The sequence below is a fragment of the Ranitomeya imitator genome, chromosome 1 (genome assembly GCF_032444005.1).
Source record: "Ranitomeya imitator isolate aRanImi1 chromosome 1, aRanImi1.pri, whole genome shotgun sequence".
Taxonomy (NCBI): domain Eukaryota; kingdom Metazoa; phylum Chordata; class Amphibia; order Anura; family Dendrobatidae; genus Ranitomeya; species Ranitomeya imitator.
The window spans coordinates 10,374,873-10,401,769 of record NC_091282.1 but is presented as its reverse complement, the minus strand read 5'-3'; the positions used below and the strand labels follow the sequence as shown (position 1 = coordinate 10,401,769).

At 49.2% G+C, this 26,897-nt stretch overlaps 1 protein-coding gene across 1 annotated transcript; it reads right to left on the bottom strand.

Moving 5' to 3' along the window:
- Positions 1-97: 97 nt before the first annotated feature.
- Positions 98-26,897, bottom strand: LOC138657441 (oocyte zinc finger protein XlCOF22-like). Its single transcript, XM_069745234.1, has 9 exons — positions 26,778-26,897; positions 26,196-26,342; positions 25,714-25,893; positions 18,334-18,457; positions 7,598-7,695; positions 7,441-7,519; positions 7,237-7,334; positions 6,997-7,114; positions 98-1,514 (listed from the first exon to the last, which is right to left on the bottom strand). Exons 2-9 carry the CDS (start codon positions 26,283-26,285, stop codon positions 307-309), a joined length of 1,995 nt encoding a protein of 664 aa, XP_069601335.1. The 5' UTR covers positions 26,286-26,342; positions 26,778-26,897; the 3' UTR covers positions 98-306.

Genomic DNA, 26,897 nt, shown 5'->3' with positions numbered 1-26,897 from the left:
GCCCATAAAAGTTGATTTGGAACCAAATTGATTCAGCAAAATGTTAAAGTGTTTCAATGATTTTAACTGCCCTGAAAATACATGTACGAGACTCTCAGGTCTTCCACTGTTTATTAAAATGTACGAAACACAGTGAACATAACTACAGTTTCTTCCTTCATGAGTTCTCTTATGTAGAACAACATTATATTTTCATATAAAACGTCACTCACACAGTGAACATGAATACGGCTTCTCTCCAGAGCGAATTTTCTCATGTATAGTGAGACTTGATTTACATGTAAAAGATTTCCCACATTCTGAACATCAATAAGGCTTTCCTTTTGTGTGAATTCTCTGATGGTTAAGAAGTTGTGATTTATGTGAAAAGCACATTTCACATTGTAAACATGAAAACGGTTTCTTCCTGGTGTGAGTTGTTTGATGTCTAACAAAATGAGATTTTTTTGTAAAACATTTCCCACATTCTGAACATGAATACGGCTTCTCTCCAGTGTGACTTCTCTGATGAAAAACAAAACTTACTTTTTGTGTAAAACATTTCCCACACAGTGAACATGAATACGGCTTCTCTCCAGTATGAATTCTCTCATGCATAGCAAGGCTTGATTTACATAAAAAAGATTTTCCACATTCTGAACATGAATGTAACTTCTCTCCAGTGTGAATTCTGTGATGTGCAGCAAGACTTGATTTATATATAAAAGATTTCCCACATTCTGAACATGAATACTTCTCTCCTGTGTGACTTTTCTCGTGTGTCACAAGACTTGATTTATCTGTAAAGCATTTCTCACAGTGAGAACATGAAAACGGCTTCTCTCCTGTGTGAATTCTGTGATGTTTAATAAGATGTGAATTATTTCCAAAACATTTCCCACATTCTGAACATGAATACGGTTTCTCTCCTGTGTGAATTCTATGATGTCTATTAAGACTCGCTTTAGCTGCGAACGACTTCGCACATTCCAAACATGAAAATGGCTTTTCTGCTGTGTGAATTCTCTCATGTATAACAAATTTAGATTTATATGTAAAACATTTCCCACATTCTGAACATGAATACAGCTTCTTTCCTGTATGAATTCTCTGATGTCTATTAAGACTCCCTTTATCTGTGTAGGATTTCTCACATTCCAAACATGAAAATGGCTTTTCTCCTGTGTGAATTCTCTCATGAATAACAAATTGTGATTTCTTTGTAAAGCATTTCCCACATTCTGAACAGGAGTATGGCTTTTTTCCTTTGTGCTTTCTTTGTGTTAAAACATCTGAGCTTCTAGTAAGTTGCTTGTCACACTGAAATCTTGTATCCACTTTGTGACCTGGAATTGTGGTAACAATGTGAGATTGCTCAGGAGAGGGTTCCTCATGAGTAGTAGAATTATAAGAAAGTGAAGTACTGTGAAGTCCAGGAGGTCCATGAAGGGTAATGAGGTTTTCTCCATTAGAGTGCTTCCCGATATCTTCTTTTTTACAATTTAGTGATAAACCGTTATTCTCACAAGGATTTCCTATAGGGATGAAAGGTAGATTGGATTTTAATTTTTTCTACAACACAAAAGGAATTTCTATATTTATTTTATGGAGCTCACAATGAAGAACCTCGACAGTGAAAGTACCAGTAATAAGGAAGACAACTGCATGCCATAACATTAACACAACGATGGGTAAATTGAAGAACACTTTTAAACTGGTGACATTGGCACAAGTCAGGGGTGGCAGAGATTAGACAGCAAATAGAAAGGTACTTCTTAAAGGGAACCTGTCACCGGGATTTACCTCCTTAATATACCACCAGTGCTATTTCTCTCTCAAGCTTCATATCATGCCCTTAGTGTAGAAAAGAGTCCACACAATTTAAAATGGAGTTTTAATTTTTCATTATCATATAATAATAATCTTTATTTTTATATAGCGCTAACATATTCTGCAGCGCTTTACAGATTGCACACATTATCATCACTGTCCCTGATGGGGCTCACAATCTAAATTCCCTATCAGTCTTTGGAATGTGGGAGGAACCGGAAGGAAACCCACGCAAACACGGGGAGAACATACAAACTCCTTGTAGATGTTGTCCTTGGTGGGATTTGAACCCAGGACTCCAGCGCTGCAAGGCTGCAGTGCTAATCACTGTGATTGACTAGTCACAAAGGTGGCTCTACATCCAGGAGCAGTTGTGCTCCAGCCACCATAATCATGTACTCAGTATGTCTGAGGGCATGATAAGAAAAGTTAGAAGACAGAAATAGCTCTGGAGGGGGTAAATCTTAATTACAGGCGCACTTTAAAGAGGACTACTCACTTGCAAGAAAAGAAAAAATTAAGTTAAATACCTTGCAAAAACCCCTGAGCTCTGATGATTCTATGTATTTCTTATTCCGTCTCAGAAATCTCAATTCCTGGGTAAAATCTCCAAAAATTGAGTTATTATTATTATTATTTATTTATATAGCACCATTGATTCCATGGTGCTGTACATGAGAAGGGGTTACATGCAAGTTACAAATATCACATACAGTAAACAAACTAACAATGACGGACTGATACAGAGGGGTGAGGACCCTGCCCTTGCGGGCTTACATTCTACAGGATTATGGGGAAGGAGACAGTAGGTTGAGGGTTGCAGGAGCTCCGGTGTTGGTGAGGCGGTAGCTCCGGTGTTGGTGAGGCGGTAGCTCCGGTGTTGGTGAGGCGGTAGCTTCGATAGTGATGAGGCAGCAGCGGTGTCAGTGCAGGCTGTAGGCTTTCCTGAAGAGATGAGTTTTCAGGTTCCGTCTGAAGGATCCGACTGTGGTTGATAGTCGGACGTGTTGGGGCAGAGAGTTCCAGAGGATGGGGGATATTCGGGAGAAGTCTTGGAGGCGATTGGATGAGGAGCGAATAAGTGTGGAGGAGAGAAGGAGGTCTTGGGAGGACCGGAGGTCACGTGAGGGAAGATATCGAGAGATTAGTTCAGAGATATATGGAGGAGACAGGTTGTGGATGGCTTTGTAGGTCAGTATTAGCAATGTGAACTGGATACGCTGAGGGAATGGGAGCCAGTGAAGAGATTTGCAGAGGGGGGAAGTGGAGGAGTAGCGAGGAGAGAGATGGATTAGTCGGGCAGCAGAGTTAAGGATGGACTGGAGAGGTGCAAGGGTGTTAGCAGGGAGGCCACATAAAATGATGTTGCAGTAGTCAAGGCGGGAAATGATGAGGGCGTGCACAAGCATTTTAGTAGATTGGGGGTTGAGGAAAGGACGGATCCTGTGGAGTTAAATACCTTGCAAAAAGCCCTCTGCTCCCTTGATTCTTCTTGATTGTCTGTTGTGCTCTGTGTCCCTCCACTGCTGAGATATTCACATTTGTTCCTCCTTGAGCGCACTATGTGAAATCTCTGGTCGTCTCTGGTGAGATGCGCTTTCTCTAGCCTGTCCAGATGCTGATAATCACAGCTCTGTGTGAATGTTTTCATGCCTCGCAAGATTGATTTATGTGGAAAGCCCCTTCCATATTCTGAACAGGAGTACGGCTTCTCTCTGGTGTGACTTCTTTCATGTACAACTAGAGATGATTTTTTTGAAAAACATTCCCCCCATTATAGGCTTTACAGATCAATTTTGTAATTAATTTTTGAATATTTTTCTCTTAGTTTTCCCATCCTCACATTCCTGGAGTAACAATGCTATTTTTCACTAAGCTTTGAAGTTATTCTGATATTCAACTTATAAATGCAAGAAAATACTGACAACTCGGTGTTACCATTCCCTTTATCAAAAGGGCGATCCGCTACATTGTCCAATCAGTGCCTAGTGTCAGAAAGTGTTGGGACGCATGCATGGAGAATGGTAACACCCTGTTATCATGTTATTCACAAATCTAGGAGGAATCACAGTGGATCTGGGCAGGAGTTTCTTTCTTTGGTAAAACAATTCTTGTCAGAAAATAATTTCATCCTATTTACTGGTTAAAAAAAAAAGGTGTGGAGCCTCATGTTATATGCCAGGGTGCAACAGGGCCAGCTGTTATACACTGGGGGGCAACAGGGCAGGATGTTATACACCAGGGGGGGTGAAAACAGGGCTGGATGTTATACACCAAAGGGGGGTTAAAACGTGGCAGGATGTTATACACCAGGGGGGGTGAAAACGGGGCAGGATGTTATATATATCCATAGAATGTAAGTGCGCAAGTCTCCCCTCTGTACCAGTCTGGTATTGTAAATTTGTTTACTGTAAATGCTATCTATAACGCTGTATGTAACCCCTTTCTTATGTACAGCACCATGGAATTAATGGTGCTATATAAATAAATAATAATAATAATGTTATAAACCGGAGGGGGGGGGGGGGGGTGAAAACGTGGCAGGATGTTATACACTGGGGGGCAACAGGGCTGGATTTTAACAACCCCGCCGGCATCACTGCATGGCCTTCCATCCCCCACCTGCCTGATACATGAACTTACTCACCCCGGGCCATGCAGTGTGCCTCATGTCTGTCTGCTCCGAGCACGCCTCCTAGCTGTGTGCATAGGGGTCAGCGCTGGCAATTCCAGATTCTTAATGAGACTGTGTGCACCTTCCTAAGGTGTCCCCGGATAATTGCCTAGAGGCCTCTGATACTTAAGGCGTCCTCACCCATTGGAGGACGCCTGAGCAAACTATTTCCCTCAGTTAGTATTTGCTACTGAGCTGCCAAGTCCTGTTCTGTCTCTGAGGGCTGCAATTCGCAGGCCTATATCCACGTCCTGTTCGTGTATCCGAGTCTGTCCCTGTCTGAACTCTCGTCTATGTCCGTTCTTTGCTTGTTTGCAATTCCCACTCTGCTGTGTGTACCTCTGTGTTCTCTCTCTCTGCTTACCACAACCAGTGGCTCTGCCCCTTTGCTCTGCTCGCCACAACCAATGGCTCTGCACCGCTCTGCTCACCACAACCAGTGACTCTACACCTCTCTGCTCTCCTTGCCACAACCTGTGGCTCTGCTCTTCTTTACTCAGCTTGCCACAACCTGTGGTTCTGCGCCTCTCTGCTCGCCACAACCTGTGGTTCTGCGCTTCTCTGCTCTGCTTGCCACAAACCTGTGGCTCTGCGCCTTCTGACTCTTGGCTCCACCTCCAGCGGTTCTGCTCTTGGCTCTGCCTCCAGGGGTTCTGTTCTTGGCTCCACCTCCAGCGGGTTCTGCCCTTGGCTCCACCTCCAAAGGTTCTGCTCTTGGCTCCACCTCCAGAGGTTCTGCTCTTAGCTCTGCCTCCTCCTTCTCTGCACTTAGCTCCTCCCCCTCCTCTCCTCTTAGCTTTCTACGTTTCTGCTCTTGGCTCCACCTCCTGTGGTTCTGTTTTTGCATCCTCTCTTGTGGTCTTGCTGTACGTCCATTCTGCAACTTGCCGAACAGGTCCCTACCTGTTTCCTTATATCCTCCAGTCCGAACATGTCCCTACCTGTTCCCATATACCCACTTGTCTGAACAGGTTCATACCAGTTCCATATACCCGTTTGTATACTGGTTGTATACTGGTTCCTACCTGTCCTGCCAGAGTATCAGCCCTGTCCTGACAGCCGTGCCCACCTGCCTGCCAGTATCTCAGCCGTGCCCGCCTGCCAGGGTCTCAGCCGTGCCCGTTTGCCCGCCAGTGTCTCTGCAGTACCCATCCGCCTGTCAGTGCCAGAGCCATGGTGCCTGTCTGCCTGTGTTTGCTCCTCCAGTGGGATCAGCAGCCACAGCCAGACACCACCCTGGAGTGCTACCTGGTAGCTACCTGCCGCACAAGTCTGACCTTACCATCAGAGGCTCCAGCGAACACCAAGGAAGCTACTTAGTTACGCCCCTTCCAGGGTAGTCTGGTCAGTGGTCCAGTGGGGCCACACCTCCACACGCCTGCACCAACCAGTCTGGGTGTGAGCGTTACATGGATGTTATACACCAGGGGGTGAAAACGGGGCTGGATGTTATACACTGGGGAGCAAAAGGGCTGAATGTTATATACCAGAGGGCAAAAGGGACTGAAGGAGAAGCCAGAATGCAATGACTGATGACTGATGCGGGTGGCCCAATACTTTTCCCCATATAGTGAATATATCCATATTACAATATCAGCCATAAATGACATGCTGACAGGGGATATAATCCGTGTATCGTAAGGGGCGCCCACTCGGGGCAATATCTTGTCTCCATGTTTATACGTTGATTGATCCAGGTCTCAAAAACCAACATGACAGTCAGATAACGAGAACTCTAAATGTGGCCATCGCAGCTGTTTGTAGATACAAGCTCATAATCACTTTTATGATAAAGCAATTCTCCGCACTGGTACAGAGGAGGGACTAAACATTTGTCATGTACTGTCAACTACCTGGTGTCCTCCGCTGTCCTCCGACTGAGACTGGTGTTCTGGTCATTCTACATCCAAGATGGCCTCCATAGTGGCAGAGGGATGACAGCCGTATGTCTGACCCACACCTCCATAGCACGGCACTTCCTGACTTACCACAGGGCACTTCATGCCACCGGGCGGCCGCCTGGATGTAGAGGGACCAGAACGTCGGCCTCAGTGTAAAAGGCAGTGGGAGGCAAACAGAGGGGACAGGTAGGACGACTCTACATGTGACATGTGTCATCACTCGTCAGCACCAGGCAGAGGCTGCTACATCACCGAGATCCATAGGACGGGGAGATTCATAACCTGTAACACAAGCTCAGTCATTTATATAGGAGCACGGGACTTGTGGAAGACAAATATGGACAGAAATGATGGAAGAAATATTCACAAATGTAAAGGAAAACTAAATCTGTGCTTCCTCAATCATTAAGGTGTGAAGGCAGCGCCGTTATTCATCAGTGCACCGCAGGACTCTGCAGGAGCAGCTGCGCCATCACCGGATGATTCTGCTGTGATGTGGACAGTAGATAAATCTTCACTGCATCGGAGACTCCACACGATGTCACATGCCGGTCATCGTTATCACACGCCGGTCATAATCATCATCATCACGTGCCGGTCATTATCACATACCTGTGGAAACATCTCCTGGAATCTCCTCCTTCCCGTCACTCACACACGGCTGATCCCCCCTCGTCATCACTTCTTCTTCTGTCTCTTCCTTCACTTTATTCTTAGTCGGATCTTCCTCCTGATATATCAGATGTAACAATCAGCACAATACAAGAAACCACCAAAATCTGTGACCTCTATGACCTCGATCAGAAATGTCCCCCCATATACAGATCCGGTACAGGGCTCAGCACCGTCTACCTGATGATCCTCCGGGATGTTGTGATTCTCCTCCGGACAGTCCTGGGGACACAGAGGACGGGGACATCTCTCTGGTGGATTTCTCCTCCTGGATCCATCTGTAGAAGACACACAGTGATGGAATAGATTGTGTTATGTGATGATGAGATGATGGGAGTAGTAGTAGGTGACCACAGAACAGACATGACAGTCTCCCCTCCTCACCCTGCTGATCGGCCCATATTGCGATCGCCTCTTGTGCTCCATGTATAACCTCAACCTTAATACCAATCAGATCTTCACCCTAAAAAGAAAAATGTAAGATGAGCTCAGGTCCCATCACTTCATGGTCAGATGTTGTGGGGGCTTCAGTGTCATCTACCTGATGATCCTCCGGGATGTTGTGATTCTCCTCCGGACAGTCCTGGGGACACAGAGGACGGGGACATCTCTCTGGTGGATTTCTCCTCCTGGATCCACCTGTGGAGACACAGACTGAATACATCACTGGCCGTGTATCTGTCTATATATGAGACACGTCTCAGAACCGGTAATTCTAGGTTTATGTATCAGGGACTAAATTACATTTTTGTGTTCCTCTCCACCGGTACCGAGGTCCCAGCACATTGTGGACCCCAAGTATGAAGTGATAATCAGCGAGGTCAAAGCCTAATGCTCTCTGCTCTGCACTCGGAGGATGAGGACCCTGAGGAGAGGGACAGAGAAGACCCTCGTCAGTCAGATGGAGGAGCCGCACTAAGAAACACAACTTCTCCAAGTTTCCCTCCACCAGGAATGGAACCACAGAGGAGCTGGAGAAAGCTCCACATTTCTATCCAGCAGTCTCTTCTCTCCTAATTCACCGTTATGGAGATTGGGGGGAAGGACGGTTACCATTTACCAGTGATCTCTAAGAAGAGAGAACCTGCCGTCCTCCTATTAATAGACGAGTTACTGCATATTTATTTCTCTTTTAATAGAGATACATTTCAACATCTGCTTCGATATAGCCATAGCAGTTTATTTTTCATCCCCATAGCAGTACGAGGGCTTGCTTTTTACAGGACAGTTGCAAGAAAAGTGCAATTTCACAATTGTTTTTTTGAGGTTTTTTTATTTATCATGTTCACTATACAGTGAAGCTGACCTGGCAATAGGATTCTCCAGGCCAGTATGAGTACACAGATACCAAACATGTACAGGTTTTTTATTAAAAAAGAAACAACCTTTCATCTTTAACTGGTCACCGTGCGATTCAGCGTGGTGGCCGACACATGTACAGCCCATGTCGTGATGGGGTTAAGGGAGAGTGAAAAACTTATTATTAGTCCTCCTCCCCCCCAGCTTGTGCTGCCCGATGTCTCTGCAGGGCCAACACCTACATCACCATCCCAATTATATCGTTGTGATCAGACCCCATGAAGAGGAAGAGCGGAGCTCCTGACATTTTGTGTTCATTGAGGCAAGGACTCCCCACCCCGTGCATTCTGACGTCATGTGATAAGGCTCTTTAACCCCTTCCTGATATCTGGTGTCATGCATGGAGGAGGTCAGATGCGGGTCTGTGGGGCGAGCTCTGATGGCTGCCGTATAACCATTTCACTGGCGCTGACACCCTGACAGTACCAGGTAAGCGGTTGGGTGCTGCCAATCAGTCACTTGAAAATGGGTTGCAATGGCTGCCGGGGGCCTGTCGAAGACCCCTGTCCTTGCCACCAAGGTTTTCCTATGAAGCCCAGTATTTATAGGATCGTAGGTTCAAGTCCCCATTATATTTGATTGTTTCCCAAATTAACGAGCCTTGTCACATGACTTAGGATAATAGCCAAACCAGAATCTCAATTTGCAGGCACTTTGCACTGACGAGGGGCAGTACCCCGAAACACAGTGTCTGCAAATTGAGATTCTGGTTTGGCTATTATCCTAAGTCATGTGACAAGGCTCATTAAAGTGTTGACATTGACTGTTAGGATTGCTACTTCCAATAGGTGGCACTAGAGTTCTAGTCCTCTTCCTCTCTGAAGAGACAATTTGTATATTTCCCAGAGGAGCATTGCGGCTTTAAGTCTCCTCACCTCGACATGCTTATCATGTCACTCTCCGCAAGGAGAAACGATACTTCTTGGATCCCGGTCAGACGCCTCTCAATCAGCCAAACCAGATCTCCACTTTGCACTGATGAGGGGCAGTACCCCGAAACACAGTGTCTGCAAATGGAGATTCTGGTTTAGCTATTATCCTAAGTCATGTGACAAAGCTCGTTAAAGGGTCAACATTGACTGTTAGGATTGGTACTTCCAATAGGTGGCACTAGAGTTCTAGTCCTCTTCCTGTCTGAAGAGACAATTTGCATAATTCCCAGAGGAGCATTGCAGCTTTAAGTCTCCTCACCTCGACATGCTTATCATGTCACTCTCCGCAAGGAGAAACGATACTTCTTGGATCCCCTTCTCACTCTGTGTAATTCTAAATCACTCATCCCCCCTCCCTCAAGAATGTGTTGGCTAGCAGAAACCAGTTCTTTGTTTGCAGCCATGTGCTTCCATTTGTGTATGAGAGTTATTCAAGATGGAATAACTCGACCCCCAAGTAGTGGTATAGGTGTGAAAGTTACATATTTGAGATGTGCAACAATAGAGCTCCACACCAATGCGTTTCCTAATTTCCCGTACCAGCAGAATCAAAGTAGTGGATTACTACTTAACTGAGGCACGTAGCCAAATCGTGTTTAGCGGAGGTTTTTCCTCTTATGGTGTTTTTTGTTGTTAGACTAGGACTGGCAAATGTAAGGACCCTTGACGTGGGTTGCCAGTTTAAGTGTTGTGGCCATAATATCAACCAATACCTTACATACATTGTTATGTTTTTGTGCACTTTATATATTTTTCAGGGTGCAGCTGGGCCCAGATGGTTCTGTAAACTGTGGCCTCTGTTCACACGGGATGCATTATAGTCAGCACTGGTTAGCCCACCATATGGCGTCATTAATAGGCTTTGAGCCATATGCTCTGCATTTCTGTGTGAACATCGGCACATACAGATTATTTGTTTGCACTGTTGTACCAATCCCTAATTGTAGGCTGGCTGCCTCAATGGTATTACTGCACCTGTGTAGTCGCCATCTTAACTTGGGTCCGCTGCACCTTGATAGTGCATTTGTTTAGAGGCCTGGACACGTAAGCACCTTTGCCTGTGTACTGGTGTTTTTTTAGAGTTAAAAAGTGCAATAATGTGACTACTACATGTATGAACCTTCAGATAAGCAATCAACATGCATTACTCTGGGAAACCCACTGCGCAACAATGCGGACCAGCGGACCTCAACAACCATTAGCCGGCCCCATCAATCGCATCTGCTGCTCCTTCCTCCTCCTCTGTTACCATGCCAACTATTGGGACGCAGGTCTTCAACCTCAGAACCTCAGGTTTTTTCCCCGATCCAGTCACGTTGACTGAAAGCCTACCATTAGCTGTAACGGATGCGGACGTGCCTGCTGTTTTAGGCCCATCTCAGAGAACGAGCACACCACATCTTTTGCAATCCCCTGTAATATCTCCTCCTGCAACTCTCTCACGGTCCATCAGTTTGTCCGGTTCCCCGTAATCATCCCTCTCTCAGCACTGCAGCCAGCCCATGGTACCGCAGTTGTGGTCACGTAAAAGATTGTTTCCTCCTACTATCTCTAATGTGTTGGCCACGGAAATACTGCCTTTCCGCCTGGTACAGACAGTTTCCAAAAGCTGATGGCCATCACGTCCCCCAGTACCAATTACCCAGTCGCCATTATTTTTTGAAGAAAGCTGTGCCTGCGCTACACCAGCATGTCGCAGACAACATCACCTGTTTCTTGACTAAATCTCTGTCTACCAGGGTGCATTATGCCACAGACACTTGGACAAGTAAGCATGGCCAAGGGCGTTACATCTCGCTGACTGGGCACTGGGTTACTCTGGTGGCTGTGGGGGTAGACGCTGCTCCACAAGTCTTGGAATCCCCAAGGCTTGCAGGACAAACCTCTACACTTCCTTACACTTACACTTCCTCCACTGCTTCTGCCTCCTCCTCTAGGGCCTCCACCTGCACCCTAAACTTCTGCTTTATTGAGACACGTGTTCCAACAGTGCAGAGCGAATCCCCACCACCTTCGTACTGTGCAGCCAGTGCTCACCACAATCAGGCAGTGTTAAAATTGATATGCCTTGGAGATCGCAGTCAAACAGCTGATGAGTTTTCAACAGCTCTCCAGGCTGAGTTTGATCAATGGCTGTCTCAGCTGAACCTGCATAAAGGGAAGGCCGTGTATATGTAAGGCAGCCAGGGTGGTAATTGTGGTAGCTGGCTGTTCTGTTCCCACACCCTGGCGCCCCACAGATATAATACAGTGTCCCTTCGGCTGCATGTGCAGCGTGCACAGCAGTACACTTACAGTCACGGCCAGGTTCCTCTCAGGTTCTGTCACTCGTGTTCCTCGTTCCCAAGCTCCACAAAACATCTCAGAGTCACAGTTCTTTTCCAACAGTTTAACTTTACTATTCAGCAGGGCATTCAACACACTGGCAGCACAGGTGTCATGATCCAGACCGCGTTTTGAGTCCTGTTTTCCCTTTTTCCCGGTCTGGTCATGTCAAGAGTTAACCTTTCTCAGCCTCAGTCTGGTCTCAGCTTGGCTATTTATCGCTGCTGCTTCCTGCAGGCGATGTCAGTTATAGTTTTTGCCTAGTGCTGCTGTAGCTGACACTGATTGCTCTGATTTGTCCTGCTGCGTTTGCTGTCTGAACCTGTGTCCCTGTTTTCCCCTATTCCCGTCTTGACTCAGTGTTTCCGTTCAGTGTGTTGACTCCCTGGTTTTGACTTGCTTCTGTCTTTTGGCTTATCTGCTCCTGACTGTTACTGACTTCCTGGCTTGCCTGGGGCCCCTACCTGCTGTAGCAGCTTTATCCCCATGGTCTGTGAACTTTCTGCTTCACTGCTCTCACACCTCGCCCTGGGCAAGGCTGCTTTGGCTCTGCTGCCTAATCAGGAAGTACTTCTCCTATATCCCTGATGCTCTGCCCTGCTCTACCCCCCCTTCCTCACTGAGTAACCCCATGCTGCCTGCACCTTACTATCACTCCTATCCTATTCTATTCCTTACCTCTATGATGCCCCCTCTATTCTAATCTCCCTACAATAGATGCCTGGGGCACCTCCCGCACTACAAACAACAAATATGGTAGTAAGAGATCCCAATCCTTCCCATCCTTAGAAACGGCTTTTTTAGCATGCTATTTAGCGTCTTATTGAATCTTTCTACCAGACCATCTGTTTGGGGATGATAAACTGATGTGCGCAACTGTTTGACATTTAACATGCGGCAGAGTTCTGTCATAATTTTTGACATAAAGAGGTTCCTTGGTCTGATAAAATCTCTTGCGGAATCCCCACCTGGGAAAACATACCCATGAGTTCTTTTGCTATGAGCTTAGCTGATGTGTAGCGAAGCGGAACGGCCTCAGAATACCGGGTGGCATAATCTAGATCAACTAGGATGTGTTGGTGCCCCCTTGCGGACTTATTGACAGGACTGACCAGATCCATTGCCACTCTTTCGAAAGGTACATCTATAATAAGTAGAGGCATCAAAGGACTTCGAAAGTGTGGCTGGGGAATGGTTACCTGGCACACTGCACAGGAATTACAATACCGTTTAACTTCTTCATGGACCTCTAGCCAGTAAATCCTCTGCAAAATTTGGTCTAGGGTTTTCTTTTGGCCCAAATGCCCACCGAGTACATGCGCATGCGCTAGGTCCATTACCAGCCTATGTTATATCTGGGGTACCATTAACTGCTCTACCATTTCCCCACATATTTTCTTAACTCGATACAACAGGTCTCAGTTTAGCTCAAAGCATGGCAACACTGTGGCTGCCCCAGGTTGCTGGGGTTCCCCGTTAATAAACAGTACATTTTCCCTGGCTCGAGTCAAAGTAGGGTCTTGGAGTTGCACTGTACCAAAATTATCGCCCAATTCATTTAAGTCTGACAATTCAGGTCCTTGCGGCAAGTCTTCCTCATCCCTGGCCATCACTTCTATGGGAGAATTTCCCCCTCCTCCACCAAAGGGGAGCCAATACTTCTTCCTCTGGGCCACCAGGTTCATGTTCCACTTCTGGAGAATGTAACCTGGTTGCCACCGGTGTCAGCAGTTGTCCAGTGGGTGAGGCAACTGTTGGCCAAAGTACAGAAAATAAAGGAAAATCAATTTATAATGTAAGTTAATCACAACCCCCACCTCATGGCACCACCTCCCCGCTGGCATGTTTATCACCACTAGTGCGGTAGGATAGTCTTTTAAGTCCCCATTGTATACACAACACTCCAATTTTCCGACAAGTATATTCACTGATTTGCACCAGGCTGGCTCGTACCAGGGTCACGAGACTCCCTGAGTCCAGTAGGGCCACAGCTGAGATGCCCTCCACATCAACTTTACACAAATGTCCCATATTGGATCCCTTTGGGGTGCCGCATGCGCAAATCAGTTCGGCATAATGGGATTGGCGATACCCAAAGTTTGTGTCCATGGACTCAGCCTGTGGGGGCAATCAGTTCTCATATGGCCAGGCTCCTGGCACCGCCAGCAGACTATGGGGCCCCTTTCTCCCCCAGACAAGTCTTCAGCGGCCTTCATGGGCTCTGCTCACCGAGCCAAGGGTGGAGACTTAGGGATCCTTTCGGTCACCTTCCGGGGAGTCCCTCCCTGGAGCTCTTTGGTAGCCCCATATCGTTCTATCAGGTCCATCATCTGGAGCGCATTAGGAGGGGATGCTTGCCCGACCCATGATTGCAGGGAGTGGGGCAAAGCCCTCCAAAATTTACTATCACTATGTCACTATGCGGTCCAGCACAGCCGTGTGAGACAGTACCTCAGGCTGCAACCAAGTTTTGGAATAAGTGCAACAGGTCATAATACTGGGACCGTGCCGGCTTGGAAGGGTTAAACTCCCACTGGTGTACCCGCTGGGCCCAGACTAACACATTTACCCCAAGACGTGCCAGTATCTTACCCGTGACGATCGTGTAGTCCTCCCTCTGCTCAAGAGGTAGGTATTGATAGGCTTTCATAGGTCCTGGGGCCAGAAACGGAGCAATGACTTCTGCCCACTGGTCCCAGGGTAGTCTCTCCCTCTCAGACACTCCCTCGAACATCTCCAGGTACGTCTCAACATCATCAGATTTCTCCATTTTGGGGATCGCTGTACGAACCGCTTTCCGGACATCATGGATTCCCCCGTGAAGCTCCTGTTGTCTGTGACGCCGTGATGTGCTGTATCAACAGCTGGCTGGTTTCCAGCTGCTGTTGATTAAATATCCGCTGCTACTGCATAACCTCTTGCTGCTGCTGTCACATGGCATCCTGCTGCTGCTGCGTAGCCTGATGCTGCTGTTGCATGACATCCTGCTGCTGCTGCGTAGCCTGATGCTGCTGTCGCATGGCATCCTGCTGCAGCTGAGTAGCCTGCTGCTGCTGTCGCATGGCATCCTGCTGCAGCTGAGTAGCCTGCTGCTGCTGTCGCATGGCATCCTGCTGCTGCTGCGTAGCCTGCTGCTGCTGTCGCATGGCATCCTGCTACAGCTGAGTAGCCTGCTGCTGCTGCTGCTGTCGCATGGCCTCCATAAGCACTTTTATTGTGGCCTCCATTTCTGCTCCACTCCTTTCACCCAGGACATAAGCTGGAGTCCAGAGTAAAAATAAGCAAAAACTTCCTGGCCTTACTGCGTATGCCCGCGTTCAAGCCACCAAAATGTAGGAATTTGGTCTTGTAGACAGTGGCAGGGCCGCAGTAATGAGGCAACACACAGGCTTTCGGTCCAAACTTCAGTGGTTTATTAACACTTTAAACAGTCAATGGCAGAAAGTAAGAGAAAAACACAAACATATTTCAGCTTGGAGAACCACTGGTCTCAGACTCACCCTTGCATGGGACGGGCTTAACTAAGTGGCTGCCTGGTCAGCGGCGTCCGCCAGGTGCCATTCCCAGGGTTGCTATCAGTCTTGGTAGTATATGTAAACCGACAAAACCAATTCAGGCTCACTGCAGCCTAGCTCCTCACACAGAACACGTGCCAAAAAAAAAAAAATCCATTACACAGACTATAACCACACCCACAGGCGAGGTACCTATCACATGGGCTGATCACGTCTCCATCTCAGTGAAAAAATATAATATATATATTTTTTAGAGCTGTGGGGGCCCTGTGATTGCTATGTAGGCCCCTGCTTGCAGGGAAGTAATAATGAGGGCAATCTGACTGCAGGGTCCCATTGCCAGATTGCCATCTTCATAAGCAGCGTACCGGGCAGGGAGGGGGAGCCCAAACACATTTCTTGAACAATGGCCCCAAGCTATTAGTGTCCGCCCCTGCCCCCAGCCAGTGGCATGTCGCTAATAGCGGCACACCATGCAGCTGCTATGGGGCCTGTGAGTCAGGGGCCCGCCCGGTGCCAGTGAAGCAGCAGAGCAGCGGGTGACAGGAGGCAAGAGCCGACTGCTGTGGCTAAAGCCTGTGCCCACTGTTAAAGAGAAATTCATATTTACTGCTCCCCATGCCCATAGTCCCTCCCACCGCTATGCACTGAAGCTGGTGCCGAGAGATGAGAGGGACTATGGGAGTGGAGAGCAGTGAATATGAATTTCACTTTAAAGGTACCTTCACACTCAGCGACGCTGCAGCGATACCGACAACGATGTCGATCGCTGCAGCGTCGCTGTTTGGTCGCTGGAGAGCTGTCACACAGACAGCTCTCCAGCGACCAACGATCCCAAGGTCCCCGGGTAACCAGGGTAAACATCGGGTTACTAAGCGCAGGGCTGCGCTTAGTAACCCGATGTTTACCCTGGTTACCAGCGTAAAAGTTAAAAAAACAAACACTACATACTTACATTCCGCTGTCTGTCCCCGGCGCTCAGCTTCTCTGCACTCCTCCTGCACTGAATGTGAGCACAGCGGCCGGAAAGCAGAGTGGTGACGTCACAGCTCTGCTTTCCGGCTGACCAACGCTCACAGCCAGTGAAGGAGGAGTGCAGAGAAGCAGAGCGCCGGGGACAGACAGTGGAATGTAAGTATGTAGTGTTTGTTTTTTTAACTGTTACGCTGGTAACCAGGGTAAACATCGGGTTACTAAGCGCGGCCCTGCGCTTAGTAACCCGATGTTTACCCTGGTTACCAGTGAAGACATCGCTGGATCGGTGTCACACACGCCGATCCAGCGATGTCTGCAGGGAGTCCAGCGACGAAATAAAGTTCTGGACTTTCCTCAGCGACCAACGATCTCCCAGCAGGGGCCTGATCGTTGGTCGCTGTCACACAGAACGATTTCCTTAACGATATCGTTGCTACGTCACAAAAAGCAACGATATCGTTAACGATATCGTTATGTGTGAAGGTACCTTAAGAGCGGGCACAGTAGCCGCAGATGCAGGCTTTCTGCTGCTGGGCAATCACATGTGCCCTTTACTAAAGGGAATGAATCTTCACTGCTTTCCACGCCCATGAATACGGTATATATCAGTGAGCAAGTGAGCACGTGGTGGCCATAATACTGTAGGACTGCATTATATTCTATGGGCGACTGCATTATATTCTATGTGGGGGTTGCATTATACTATATGAGGTCAGAATTATGCATTATACTCTATGGAGGACTATGGAGAGTGTATTATACTCTATGGAGGACTAGGGGGAGTATATTATACTATATGGAGGACTATGGGGGTATATTATACTATATGGAGGACTATGGAGAGTGTATTATACTATATAGAGGACTAGGGGGAGTCTATTATACTAGATGGAGGACTATGGAGAGTCTAGTATACTAGTTGGAGGACTATGGTGAGTTTATTATACTATATGGAGTACTAGGAGGAGTATATTATACTATATGGAGAACTATGGGGGTGTATTATACTATATGGAGAACTATGGGGGTGTATTATACTATATGGAGGACTAGGTGGGTATATTATACTATATGGGGGACTATGGAGAGTGTATTATACTATATGGAGGACTATGGGGAGTGTATTGAGTGTATCATACTCTTTGGAGGACTATGGAGAGTGTATCATACTCTTTGGAGGACTATGGGAAGTGTATTATACTCTATGGAGGACTAGGGGGTGTATTATACTATATGGAGGACTAGGGGGTGTATAATATACTGTATGGAGGACTAGGGGGAGTGCAAAATGCAGGATATTCGTCAAGTGATTGGATTGGTTATGCCGGTACAAAAACCATTGTTCTCATCAGCACATCACCCGGTGAAAACTGCAAATATGCTGCTAAGATGATACTGCGTATGGACAGATTGATCTACTAGTAATCATTCTGTCCTCATCATTACTCCTCAGCCGGTGGAAAGAGGCTGGGAAACAAGCGGCGAATGACTTCAACATTGTTGATCACACCCGTTTAGCAGCCTGACTCAGCGCATGTAAGTACAACCAAAATGTTTCTGTGTGTTGTGCAATATGTTAGCATTTGGGGCCCCATTTTGCCTAAAACCGGCCCTGCGTGTTGCCTGTAGCTGTAGGCCTCCGAGACCGTCACGTCTCCACTTCCTTGCAATCAACTACCCGTGTTACTATCCTTACCTTTTTATGACGATGTTAGTCTACGAAATTTATATCACATTTGTGCCCCCTGAGTGTGGCTCAGCATGGAAGCAGGTAGAGGTGTTACATGTTATATCAGAGCTCCCAGGACAGGAGGCCTACACCGATCCATCACCCACCTCATCGTACTGTGATGTTCAACTGAAAACTGTAAATTTTGTCCCCGACCCCGATACCTCATTCCTGGCTGATTGCCGCACTGCCATGCTACAATCTGTACTGTGGGTGAATTGAGGCCACTTGGTTTCTCCCCATAATTTAATGTGTTTTGGCAGAATTTGGGGTCGTTATAAAGTGTTGTGCATGCGTTTGTTTTTGCCTCCCATTGACTGTTATGGCGTTCGGTTATGTTCGGTGAATTCTGTAAATTGGCGATCGTAATCCGAACTAAACATTGAAATATTCACTCATCTCAAGTCATCACATCCACCGAAGCCAACAAGGAGCCTCTCACCTCGTGGTGTAAGAGGCCGGAGCTCCTCCATCATCACGTCCTGGTACCGATCCTGGTGTCCTTCTAGATACTCCCACTCCTCCATGGAGAGATAGACAGCGACGTCCTGACACCGTATAGGAACCTGACAACAGCCACACCGTCATCACCCAGAATCCTCCAGTCCTTTATAATGTCCCAGCAGTCACCTCTCCACTCATCACCCAGAATCCTCCAGTGCTGTATAATGTCCCAGCAGTCACCTCTCCGCTCATCACCCAGAATCCTCCAGTGCTGTATAATGTCCCAGCAGTCACCTCTCCGCTCATCACCCAGAATCCTCCAGTGCTGTATAATGTCCCAGCAGTCACCTCTCCGCTCATCACCCAGAATCCTCCAGTGCGGTCCTGTATAATGTCCCAGCAGTCACCTCTCCGCTCATCACCCAGAATCCTCCAGTGCTGTACAATGTCCCAGCAGTCACCTCTCCGCTCATCACCCAGAATCCTCCAGTCCTGTATAATCTCCCAGCAGTCACCTCTCCGCTCATCACCCAGAATCCTCCAGTCCTGTATAATCTCCCAGCAGTCACCTCTCCGCTCATCACCCAGAATCCTCCAGTGCTGTATAATGTCCCAGCAGTCACCTCTCCGCTCATCACCCAGAATCCTCCTGTGCTGTATAATGTCCCAGCAGTCACCTCTCCGCTCATCACCCAGAATCCTCCAGTGCTGTATAATGTCCCAGCAGTCACCTCTCCGCTCATCACCCAGAATCCTCCAGTGCTGTATAATGTCCCAGCAGTCACCTCTCCGCTCATCACCCAGAATCCTCCAGTCCTGTATAATCTCCCAGCAGTCACCTCTCCGCTCATCACCCAGAATCCTCCACTCCTGTATAATGTCCCAGCAGTCACCTCTCCGCTCATCACCCAGAATCCTCCACTCCTGTATAATGTCCCAGCAGTCACCTCTCCGCTCATCACCCAGAATCCTCCACTCCTGTATAATGTCCCAGCAGTCACCTCTCCGCTCATCACCCAGAATCCTCCAGTGCTGTATAATGTCCCAGCAGTCACCTCTCCGCTCATCACCCAGAATCCTCCAGTCCTGTATAATGTCCCAGCAGTCACCTCTCCGCTCATCACTCAGAATCCTCCAGTGCTGTATAATGTCCCAGCAGTCACCTCTCCGCTCATCACCCAGAATCCTCCAGTGCTGTATGTCCCAGCAGTCACCTCTCCGCTCATCACCCAGAATCCTCCAGTGCTGTATAATGTCCCAGCAGTCACCTCTCCGCTCATCACTCAGAATCCTCCAGTGCTGTATAATGTCCCAGCAGTCACCTCTCCGCTCATCACCCAGAATCCTCCAGTGCTGTATAATCTCCCAGCAGTCACCTCTCCGCTCATCACCCAGAATCCTCCAGTGCTGTATAATGTCCCAGCAGTCACCTCTCCGCTCATCACCCAGAATCCTCCAGTCCTGTATAATGTCCCAGCAGTCACCTCTCCGCTCATCACCCAGAATCCTCCAGTGCTGTAAAATGTCCCAGCAGTCACCTCTCCGCTCATCACCCAGAATCCTCCAGTCCTGTATAATGTCCCAGCAGTCACCTCTCCGCTCATCACCCAGAATCCTCCAGTGCTGTAAAATGTCCCAGCAGTCACCTCTCCGCTCATCACCCAGAATCCTCCAGTGCTGTATAATGTCCCAGCAGTCACCTCTCCGCTCATCACCCAGAATCCTCCAGTCCTGTATAATGTCCCAGCAGTCACCTCTCCGCTCATCACTCAGAATCCTCCAGTGCTGTATAATGTCCCAGCAGTCACCTCTCCGCTCATCACCCAGAATCCTCCAGTGCTGTATAATGTCCCAGCAGTCACCTCTCCGCTCATCACCCAGAATCCTCCAGTCCTGTATAATGTCCCAGCAGTCACCTCTCCGCTCATCACCCAGAAATCCTCCAGTCCTGTATAATCTCCCAGCAGTCACCTCTCCGCTCATCACCCAGAATCCTCCAGTCCTGTATAATCTCCCAGCAGTCACCTCTCCGCTCATCACCCAGAATCCTCCAGTGCTGTATAATGTCCCAGCAGTCACCTCTCCGCTCATCACCCAGAATCCTCCAGTCCTGTATAATGTCCCAGCAGTCACCTCTCCGCTCATCACCCAGAATCCTCCAGTGCTGTATAATGTCCCAGCAGTCACCTCTCCGCTCATCACCCAGAATCCTCCAGTGCTGTATAATGTCCCAGCAGTCTCCTCTCCGCTCATCACCCAGAAACCTCCAGTCCTGTATAATGTCCCAGCAGTCACCTCTCCGCTCATCACCCAGAATCCTCCAGTGCTGTATAATGTCCCAGCAGTCACCTCTCCGCTCATCACCCAGAAACCTCCAGTCCTGTATAATGTCCCAGCAGTCACCTCTCCGCTCATCACCCAGAATCCTCCAGTGCTGTATAATGTCCCAGCAGTCACCTCTCCGCTCATCACCCAGAATCCTCCAGTCCTGTATAATGTCCCAGCAGTCACCTGTCCGCTCATCACCCAGAATCCTCCAGTCCTGTATAATGTCCCAGCAGTCACCTCTCCGCTCATCACCCAGAATCCTCCAGTGCTGTATAATGTCCCAGCAGTCACCTCTCCGCTCATCACCCAGAATCCTCCAGTCCTGTATAATGTCCCAGCAGTCACCTCTCCGCTCATCACCCAGAATCCTCCAGTCCTTTATAATGTCCCAGCAGTCACCTCTCCACTCATCACCCAGAATCCTCCAGTGCTGTATAATGTCCCAGCAGTCACCTCTCCGCTCATCACCCAGAATCCTCCAGTGCTGTATAATGTCCCAGCAGTCACCTCTCCGCTCATCACCCAGAATCCTCCAGTGCTGTATAATGTCCCAGCAGTCACCTCTCCGCTCATCACCCAGAATCCTCCAGTGCGGTCCTGTATAATGTCCCAGCAGTCACCTCTCCGCTCATCACCCAGAATCCTCCAGTGCTGTACAATGTCCCAGCAGTCACCTCTCCGCTCATCACCCAGAATCCTCCAGTCCTGTATAATCTCCCAGCAGTCACCTCTCCACTCATCACCCAGAATCCTCCAGTGCTGTATAATCTCCCAGCAGTCACCTCTCCGCTCATCACCCAGAATCCTCCAGTGCTGTATAATGTCCCAGCAGTCACCTCTCCGCTCATCACCCAGAATCCTCCAGTCCTGTATAATCTCCCAGCAGTCACCTCTCCGCTCATCACCCAGAATCCTCCACTCCTGTATAATGTCCCAGCAGTCACCTCTCCGCTCATCACCCAGAATCCTCCACTCCTGTATAATGTCCCAGCAGTCACCTCTCCGCTCATCACCCAGAATCCTCCAGTGCTGTATAATCTCCCAGCAGTCACCTCTCCGCTCATCACCCAGAATCCTCCAGTGCTGTATAATGTCCCAGCAGTCACCTCTCCGCTCATCACCCAGAATCCTCCAGTCCTGTATAATGTCCCAGCAGTCACCTCTCCGCTCATCACTCAGAATCCTCCAGTGCTGTATAATGTCCCAGCAGTCACCTCTCCGCTCATCACCCAGAATCCTCCAGTGCTGTATGTCCCAGCAGTCACCTCTCCGCTCATCACCCAGAATCCTCCAGTGCTGTATAATGTCCCAGCAGTCACCTCTCCGCTCATCACTCAGAATCCTCCAGTGCTGTATAATGTCCCAGCAGTCACCTCTCCGCTCATCACCCAGAATCCTCCAGTGCTGTATAATGTCCCAGCAGTCACCTCTCCGCTCATCACCCAGAAATCCTCCAGTCCTGTATAATGTCCCAGCAGTCACCTCTCCGCTCATCACCCAGAATCCTCCAGTGCTGTATAATGTCCCAGCAGTCACCTCTCCGCTCATCACCCAGAATCCTCCAGTCCTGTATAATATCCCAGCAGTCACCTCTCCGCTCATCACCCAGAATCCTCCAGTCCTGTATAATCTCCCAGCAGTCACCTCTCCGCTCATCACCCAGAATCCTCCAGTCCTGTATAATCTCCCAGCAGTCACCTCTCCGCTCATCACCCAGAATCCTCCAGTGCTGTATAATGTCCCAGCAGTCACCTCTCCGCTCATCACCCAGAATCCTCCAGTCCTGTATAATCTCCCAGCAGTCACCTCTCCGCTCATCACCCAGAATCCTCCAGTCCTGTATAATCTCCCAGCAGTCACCTCTCCGCTCATCACCCAGAATCCTCCAGTGCTGTATAATGTCCCAGCAGTCACCTCTCCGCTCATCACCCAGAATCCTCCAGTCCTGTATAATATCCCAGCAGTCACCTCTCCGCTCATCACCCAGAATCCTCCAGTCCTGTATAATATCCCAGCAGTCACCTCTCCGCTCATCACCCAGAATCCTCCAGTCCTGTATAATCTCCCAGCAGTCACCTCTCCGCTCATCACCCAGAATCCTCCAGTCCTGTATAATGTCCCAGCAGTCACCTCTCCGCTCATCACCCAGAAATCCTCCAGTCCTGTATAATCTCCCAGCAGTCACCTCTCCGCTCATCACCCAGAATCCTCCAGTCCTGTATAATCTCCCAGCAGTCACCTCTCCGCTCATCACCCAGAATCCTCCAGTCCTGTATAATGTCCCAGCAGTCACCTCTCCGCTCATCACCCAGAAATCCTCCAGTCCTGTATAATCTCCCAGCAGTCACCTCTCCGCTCATCACCCAGAATCCTCCAGTCCTGTATAATCTCCCAGCAGTCACCTCTCCGCTCATCACCCAGAATCCTCCAGTCCTGTATAATGTCCCAGCAGTCACCTCTCCGCTCATCACCCAGAATCCTCCAGTGCTGTATAATGTCCCAGCAGTCTCCTCTCCGCTCATCACCCAGAAACCTCCAGTCCTGTATAATGTCCCAGCAGTCACCTCTCCGCTCATCACCCAGAATCCTCCAGTGCTGTATAATGTCCCAGCAGTCACCTCTCCGCTCATCACCCAGAAACCTCCAGTCCTGTATAATGTCCCAGCAGTCACCTCTCCGCTCATCACCCAGAATCCTCCAGTGCTGTATAATGTCCCAGCAGTCACCTCTCCGCTCATCACCCAGAATCCTCCAGTCCTGTATAATGTCCCAGCAGTCACCTGTCCACTCATCACCCAGAATCCTCCAGTCCTGTATAATGTCCCAGCAGTCACCTCTCCGCTCATCACCCAGAATCCTCCAGTGCTGTATGTCCCAGCAGTCACCTCTCCGCTCATCACCCAGAATCCTCCAGTGCTGTATAATGTCCCAGCAGTCACCTCTCCGCTCATCACTCAGAATCCTCCAGTGCTGTATAATGTCCCAGCAGTCACCTCTCCGCTCATCACCCAGAATCCTCCAGAGCTGTATAATGTCCCAGCAGTCACCTCTCCGCTCATCACCCAGAAATCCTCCAGTCCTGTATAATGTCCCAGCAGTCACCTCTCCGCTCATCACCCAGAATCCTCCAGTGCTGTATAATGTCCCAGCAGTCACCTCTCCGCTCATCACCCAGAATCCTCCAGTCCTGTATAATATCCCAGCAGTCACCTCTCCGCTCATCACCCAGAATCCTCCAGTCCTGTATAATCTCCCAGCAGTCACCTCTCCGCTCATCACCCAGAATCCTCCAGTCCTGTATAATGTCCCAGCAGTCACCTCTCCGCTCATCACCCAGAAATCCTCCAGTCCTGTATAATCTCCCAGCAGTCACCTCTCCGCTCATCACCCAGAATCCTCCAGTCCTGTATAATCTCCCAGCAGTCACCTCTCCGCTCATCACCCAGAATCCTCCAGTGCTGTATAATGTCCCAGCAGTCACCTCTCCGCTCATCACCCAGAATCCTCCAGTCCTGTATAATCTCCCAGCAGTCACCTCTCCGCTCATCACCCAGAATCCTCCAGTCCTGTATAATCTCCCAGCAGTCACCTCTCCGCTCATCACCCAGAATCCTCCAGTCCTGTATAATCTCCCAGCAGTCACCTCTCCGCTCATCACCCAGAATCCTCCAGTGCTGTATAATGTCCCAGCAGTCACCTCTCCGCTCATCACCCAGAATCCTCCAGTCCTGTATAATATCCCAGCAGTCACCTCTCCGCTCATCACCCAGAATCCTCCAGTCCTGTATAATCTCCCAGCAGTCACCTCTCCGCTCATCACCCAGAATCCTCCAGTCCTGTATAATGTCCCAGCAGTCACCTCTCCGCTCATCACCCAGAAATCCTCCAGTCCTGTATAATCTCCCAGCAGTCACCTCTCCGCTCATCACCCAGAATCCTCCAGTCCTGTATAATCTCCCAGCAGTCACCTCTCCGCTCATCACCCAGAATCCTCCAGTCCTGTATAATGTCCCAGCAGTCACCTCTCCGCTCATCACCCAGAAATCCTCCAGTCCTGTATAATCTCCCAGCAGTCACCTCTCCGCTCATCACCCAGAATCCTCCAGTCCTGTATAATCTCCCAGCAGTCACCTCTCCGCTCATCACCCAGAATCCTCCAGTCCTGTATAATGTCCCAGCAGTCACCTCTCCGCTCATCACTCAGAATCCTCCAGTGCTGTATAATGTCCCAGCAGTCACCTCTCTGCTCATCACCCAGAATCCTCCAGTGCTGTATAATGTCCCAGCAGTCTCCTCTCCGCTCATCACCCAGAAACCTCCAGTCCTGTATAATGTCCCAGCAGTCACCTCTCCGCTCATCACCCAGAATCCTCCAGTCCCGTATAATGTCCCAGCAGTCACCTCTCTGCTCATCACCCAGAATCCTCCAGTGCTGTATAATGTCCCAGCAGTCACCTCTCCGCTCATCACCCAGAAACCTCCAGTCCTGTATAATGTCCCAGCAGTCACCTCTCCGCTCATCACCCAGAATCCTCCAGTCCTGTATAATGTCCCAGCAGTCACCTGTCCACTCATCACCCAGAATCCTCCAGTCCTGTATAATGTCCCAGCAGTCACCTCTCCGCTCATCACCCAGAATCCTCCAGTGCTGTATAATGTCCCAGCAGTCACCTCTCCGCTCATCACCCAGAATCCTCCAGTCCTGTATAATGTCCCAGCAGTAACCTCTCCGCTCATCACCCAGAATCCTCCAGTGCTGTATAATATCCCAGCAGTCACCTCTCCGCTCATCACCCAGAATCCTCCAGTGCTGTATAATCTCCCAGCAGTCACCTCTCCGCTCATCACCCAGAATCCTCCAGTCCTGTATAATGTCCCAGCCAGTCACCTCTCCGCTCATCACCCAGAATCCTCCAGTGCTGTATAATGTCCCAGCAGTCACCTCTCCGCTCATCACCCAGAATCCTCCAGTCCTGTATAATGTCCCAGCAGTCACCTCTCCGCTCATCACCCAGAATCCTCCAGTCCTGTATAATCTCCCAGCAGTCACCTCTCCGTTCAGCAGCTCAATCATCTTGTTGCTGAGCTCCAGGATCTTCTTGTTCCTCTCATGTAGCAGGGAGTGCGGGGGAGGCTCTGTGATGGGGCCCGGGCTCCGCCCCCCTGACTCCTGGAGATGGATGATGGGAGTCACACCGTCCCCCGGTGTCTTCCTCACTATGGTGTAATCCTGTGTATGGAGAGAGACACTTAGGGAGAAGATTCCTTCCCGACTCCAGATCTGACAATCAGTAGAAATCCCGGGATCAATAACTGTCTCCAGTAATCTGGGGCCATAACCGGGAATATTATTCCCCTCCGGACAGACATCCCGGCCCCTCTACAGCTCTTATAGGGAATCCCCATGACAACTCCTCCGGGCAGAGAGCTCCACACAATCACTGCTCTTACAGTAAAGAATCCTTCTCTCTATTCTGGATGTCGGACTTGTCACAGAACACAATAAAGCTGATAGAAATGTAGAGGAGTTACCTCTCCGCTCAGCAGGGAGATGATCTCCAGGGCGAAGTGGAATAATCTTCTGGTGGTCTCATCCCTGTCCTCGTCCATCCTCGGGGTCATTCAGGAGGAGGAGGGATGAGCACTGGATCAGCTGGAGGGATCTCGTCCTGCCGGCGTCTTCATGATGAAGGAGAAGATGGAAATCACCGGGGACGACAGAACGACAATCACTAAATTCTGCCAAATATCAACATTTATCAGGAGGAATCTGGAGGAAAAGCCACAAAACTCCACCGCGGCCTCCTCCACCGATCTGACCGCTCATTATCAGCCTCGTAGGAGGAGAACGGTCACCGTGGTAACTACACCTCCAGCAGAGGATGGTCACCGTGGTAACTACACCTCCAGCAGAGGACGGTCACCGTGGTAACTACACCTCCAGCGGGGGCCGTGAGATGAGGAGCAGACGCTGCACATCCCCCATACAATGCTGCCCGTCCCCAACAGTGAGGAGCCGCAGTCACAGGGAGCAGGAGCCTCCACAGGAACAGCTCTGATCTCACCCCACACTCTCCTCTCACAGATTTACCACAAACCCTCCTGTAATCTCACCGGAATGGCGGGAAATCTGCTGCTGGCTGACACCAGAGAACACGAGCTGCACACAACCAGGACGGAGCTGCTGCACTGAGAGCGGAAGGACCTGTGGTGACGTCACCGTCATGTGATCGG

Excerpts from the sequence above, each read along its gene's own strand:
- LOC138657441 (XM_069745234.1), bottom strand. The coding sequence starts at position 26,285 with ATGACCCCGAGGATGGACGAGGACAGGGATGAGACCACCAGAAGATTA. Across the intron at positions 18,458-25,713 it reads TTGAGCTGCTGAACGGAGAG|GTTCCTATACGGTGTCAGGA; the intron begins GTGACTGCTGGG and ends GGCTGTTGTCAG. Across the intron at positions 7,115-7,236 it reads ACATCCCGGAGGATCATCAG|GAGGAAGATCCGACTAAGAA; the intron begins GTAGACGGTGCT and ends CTGATATATCAG.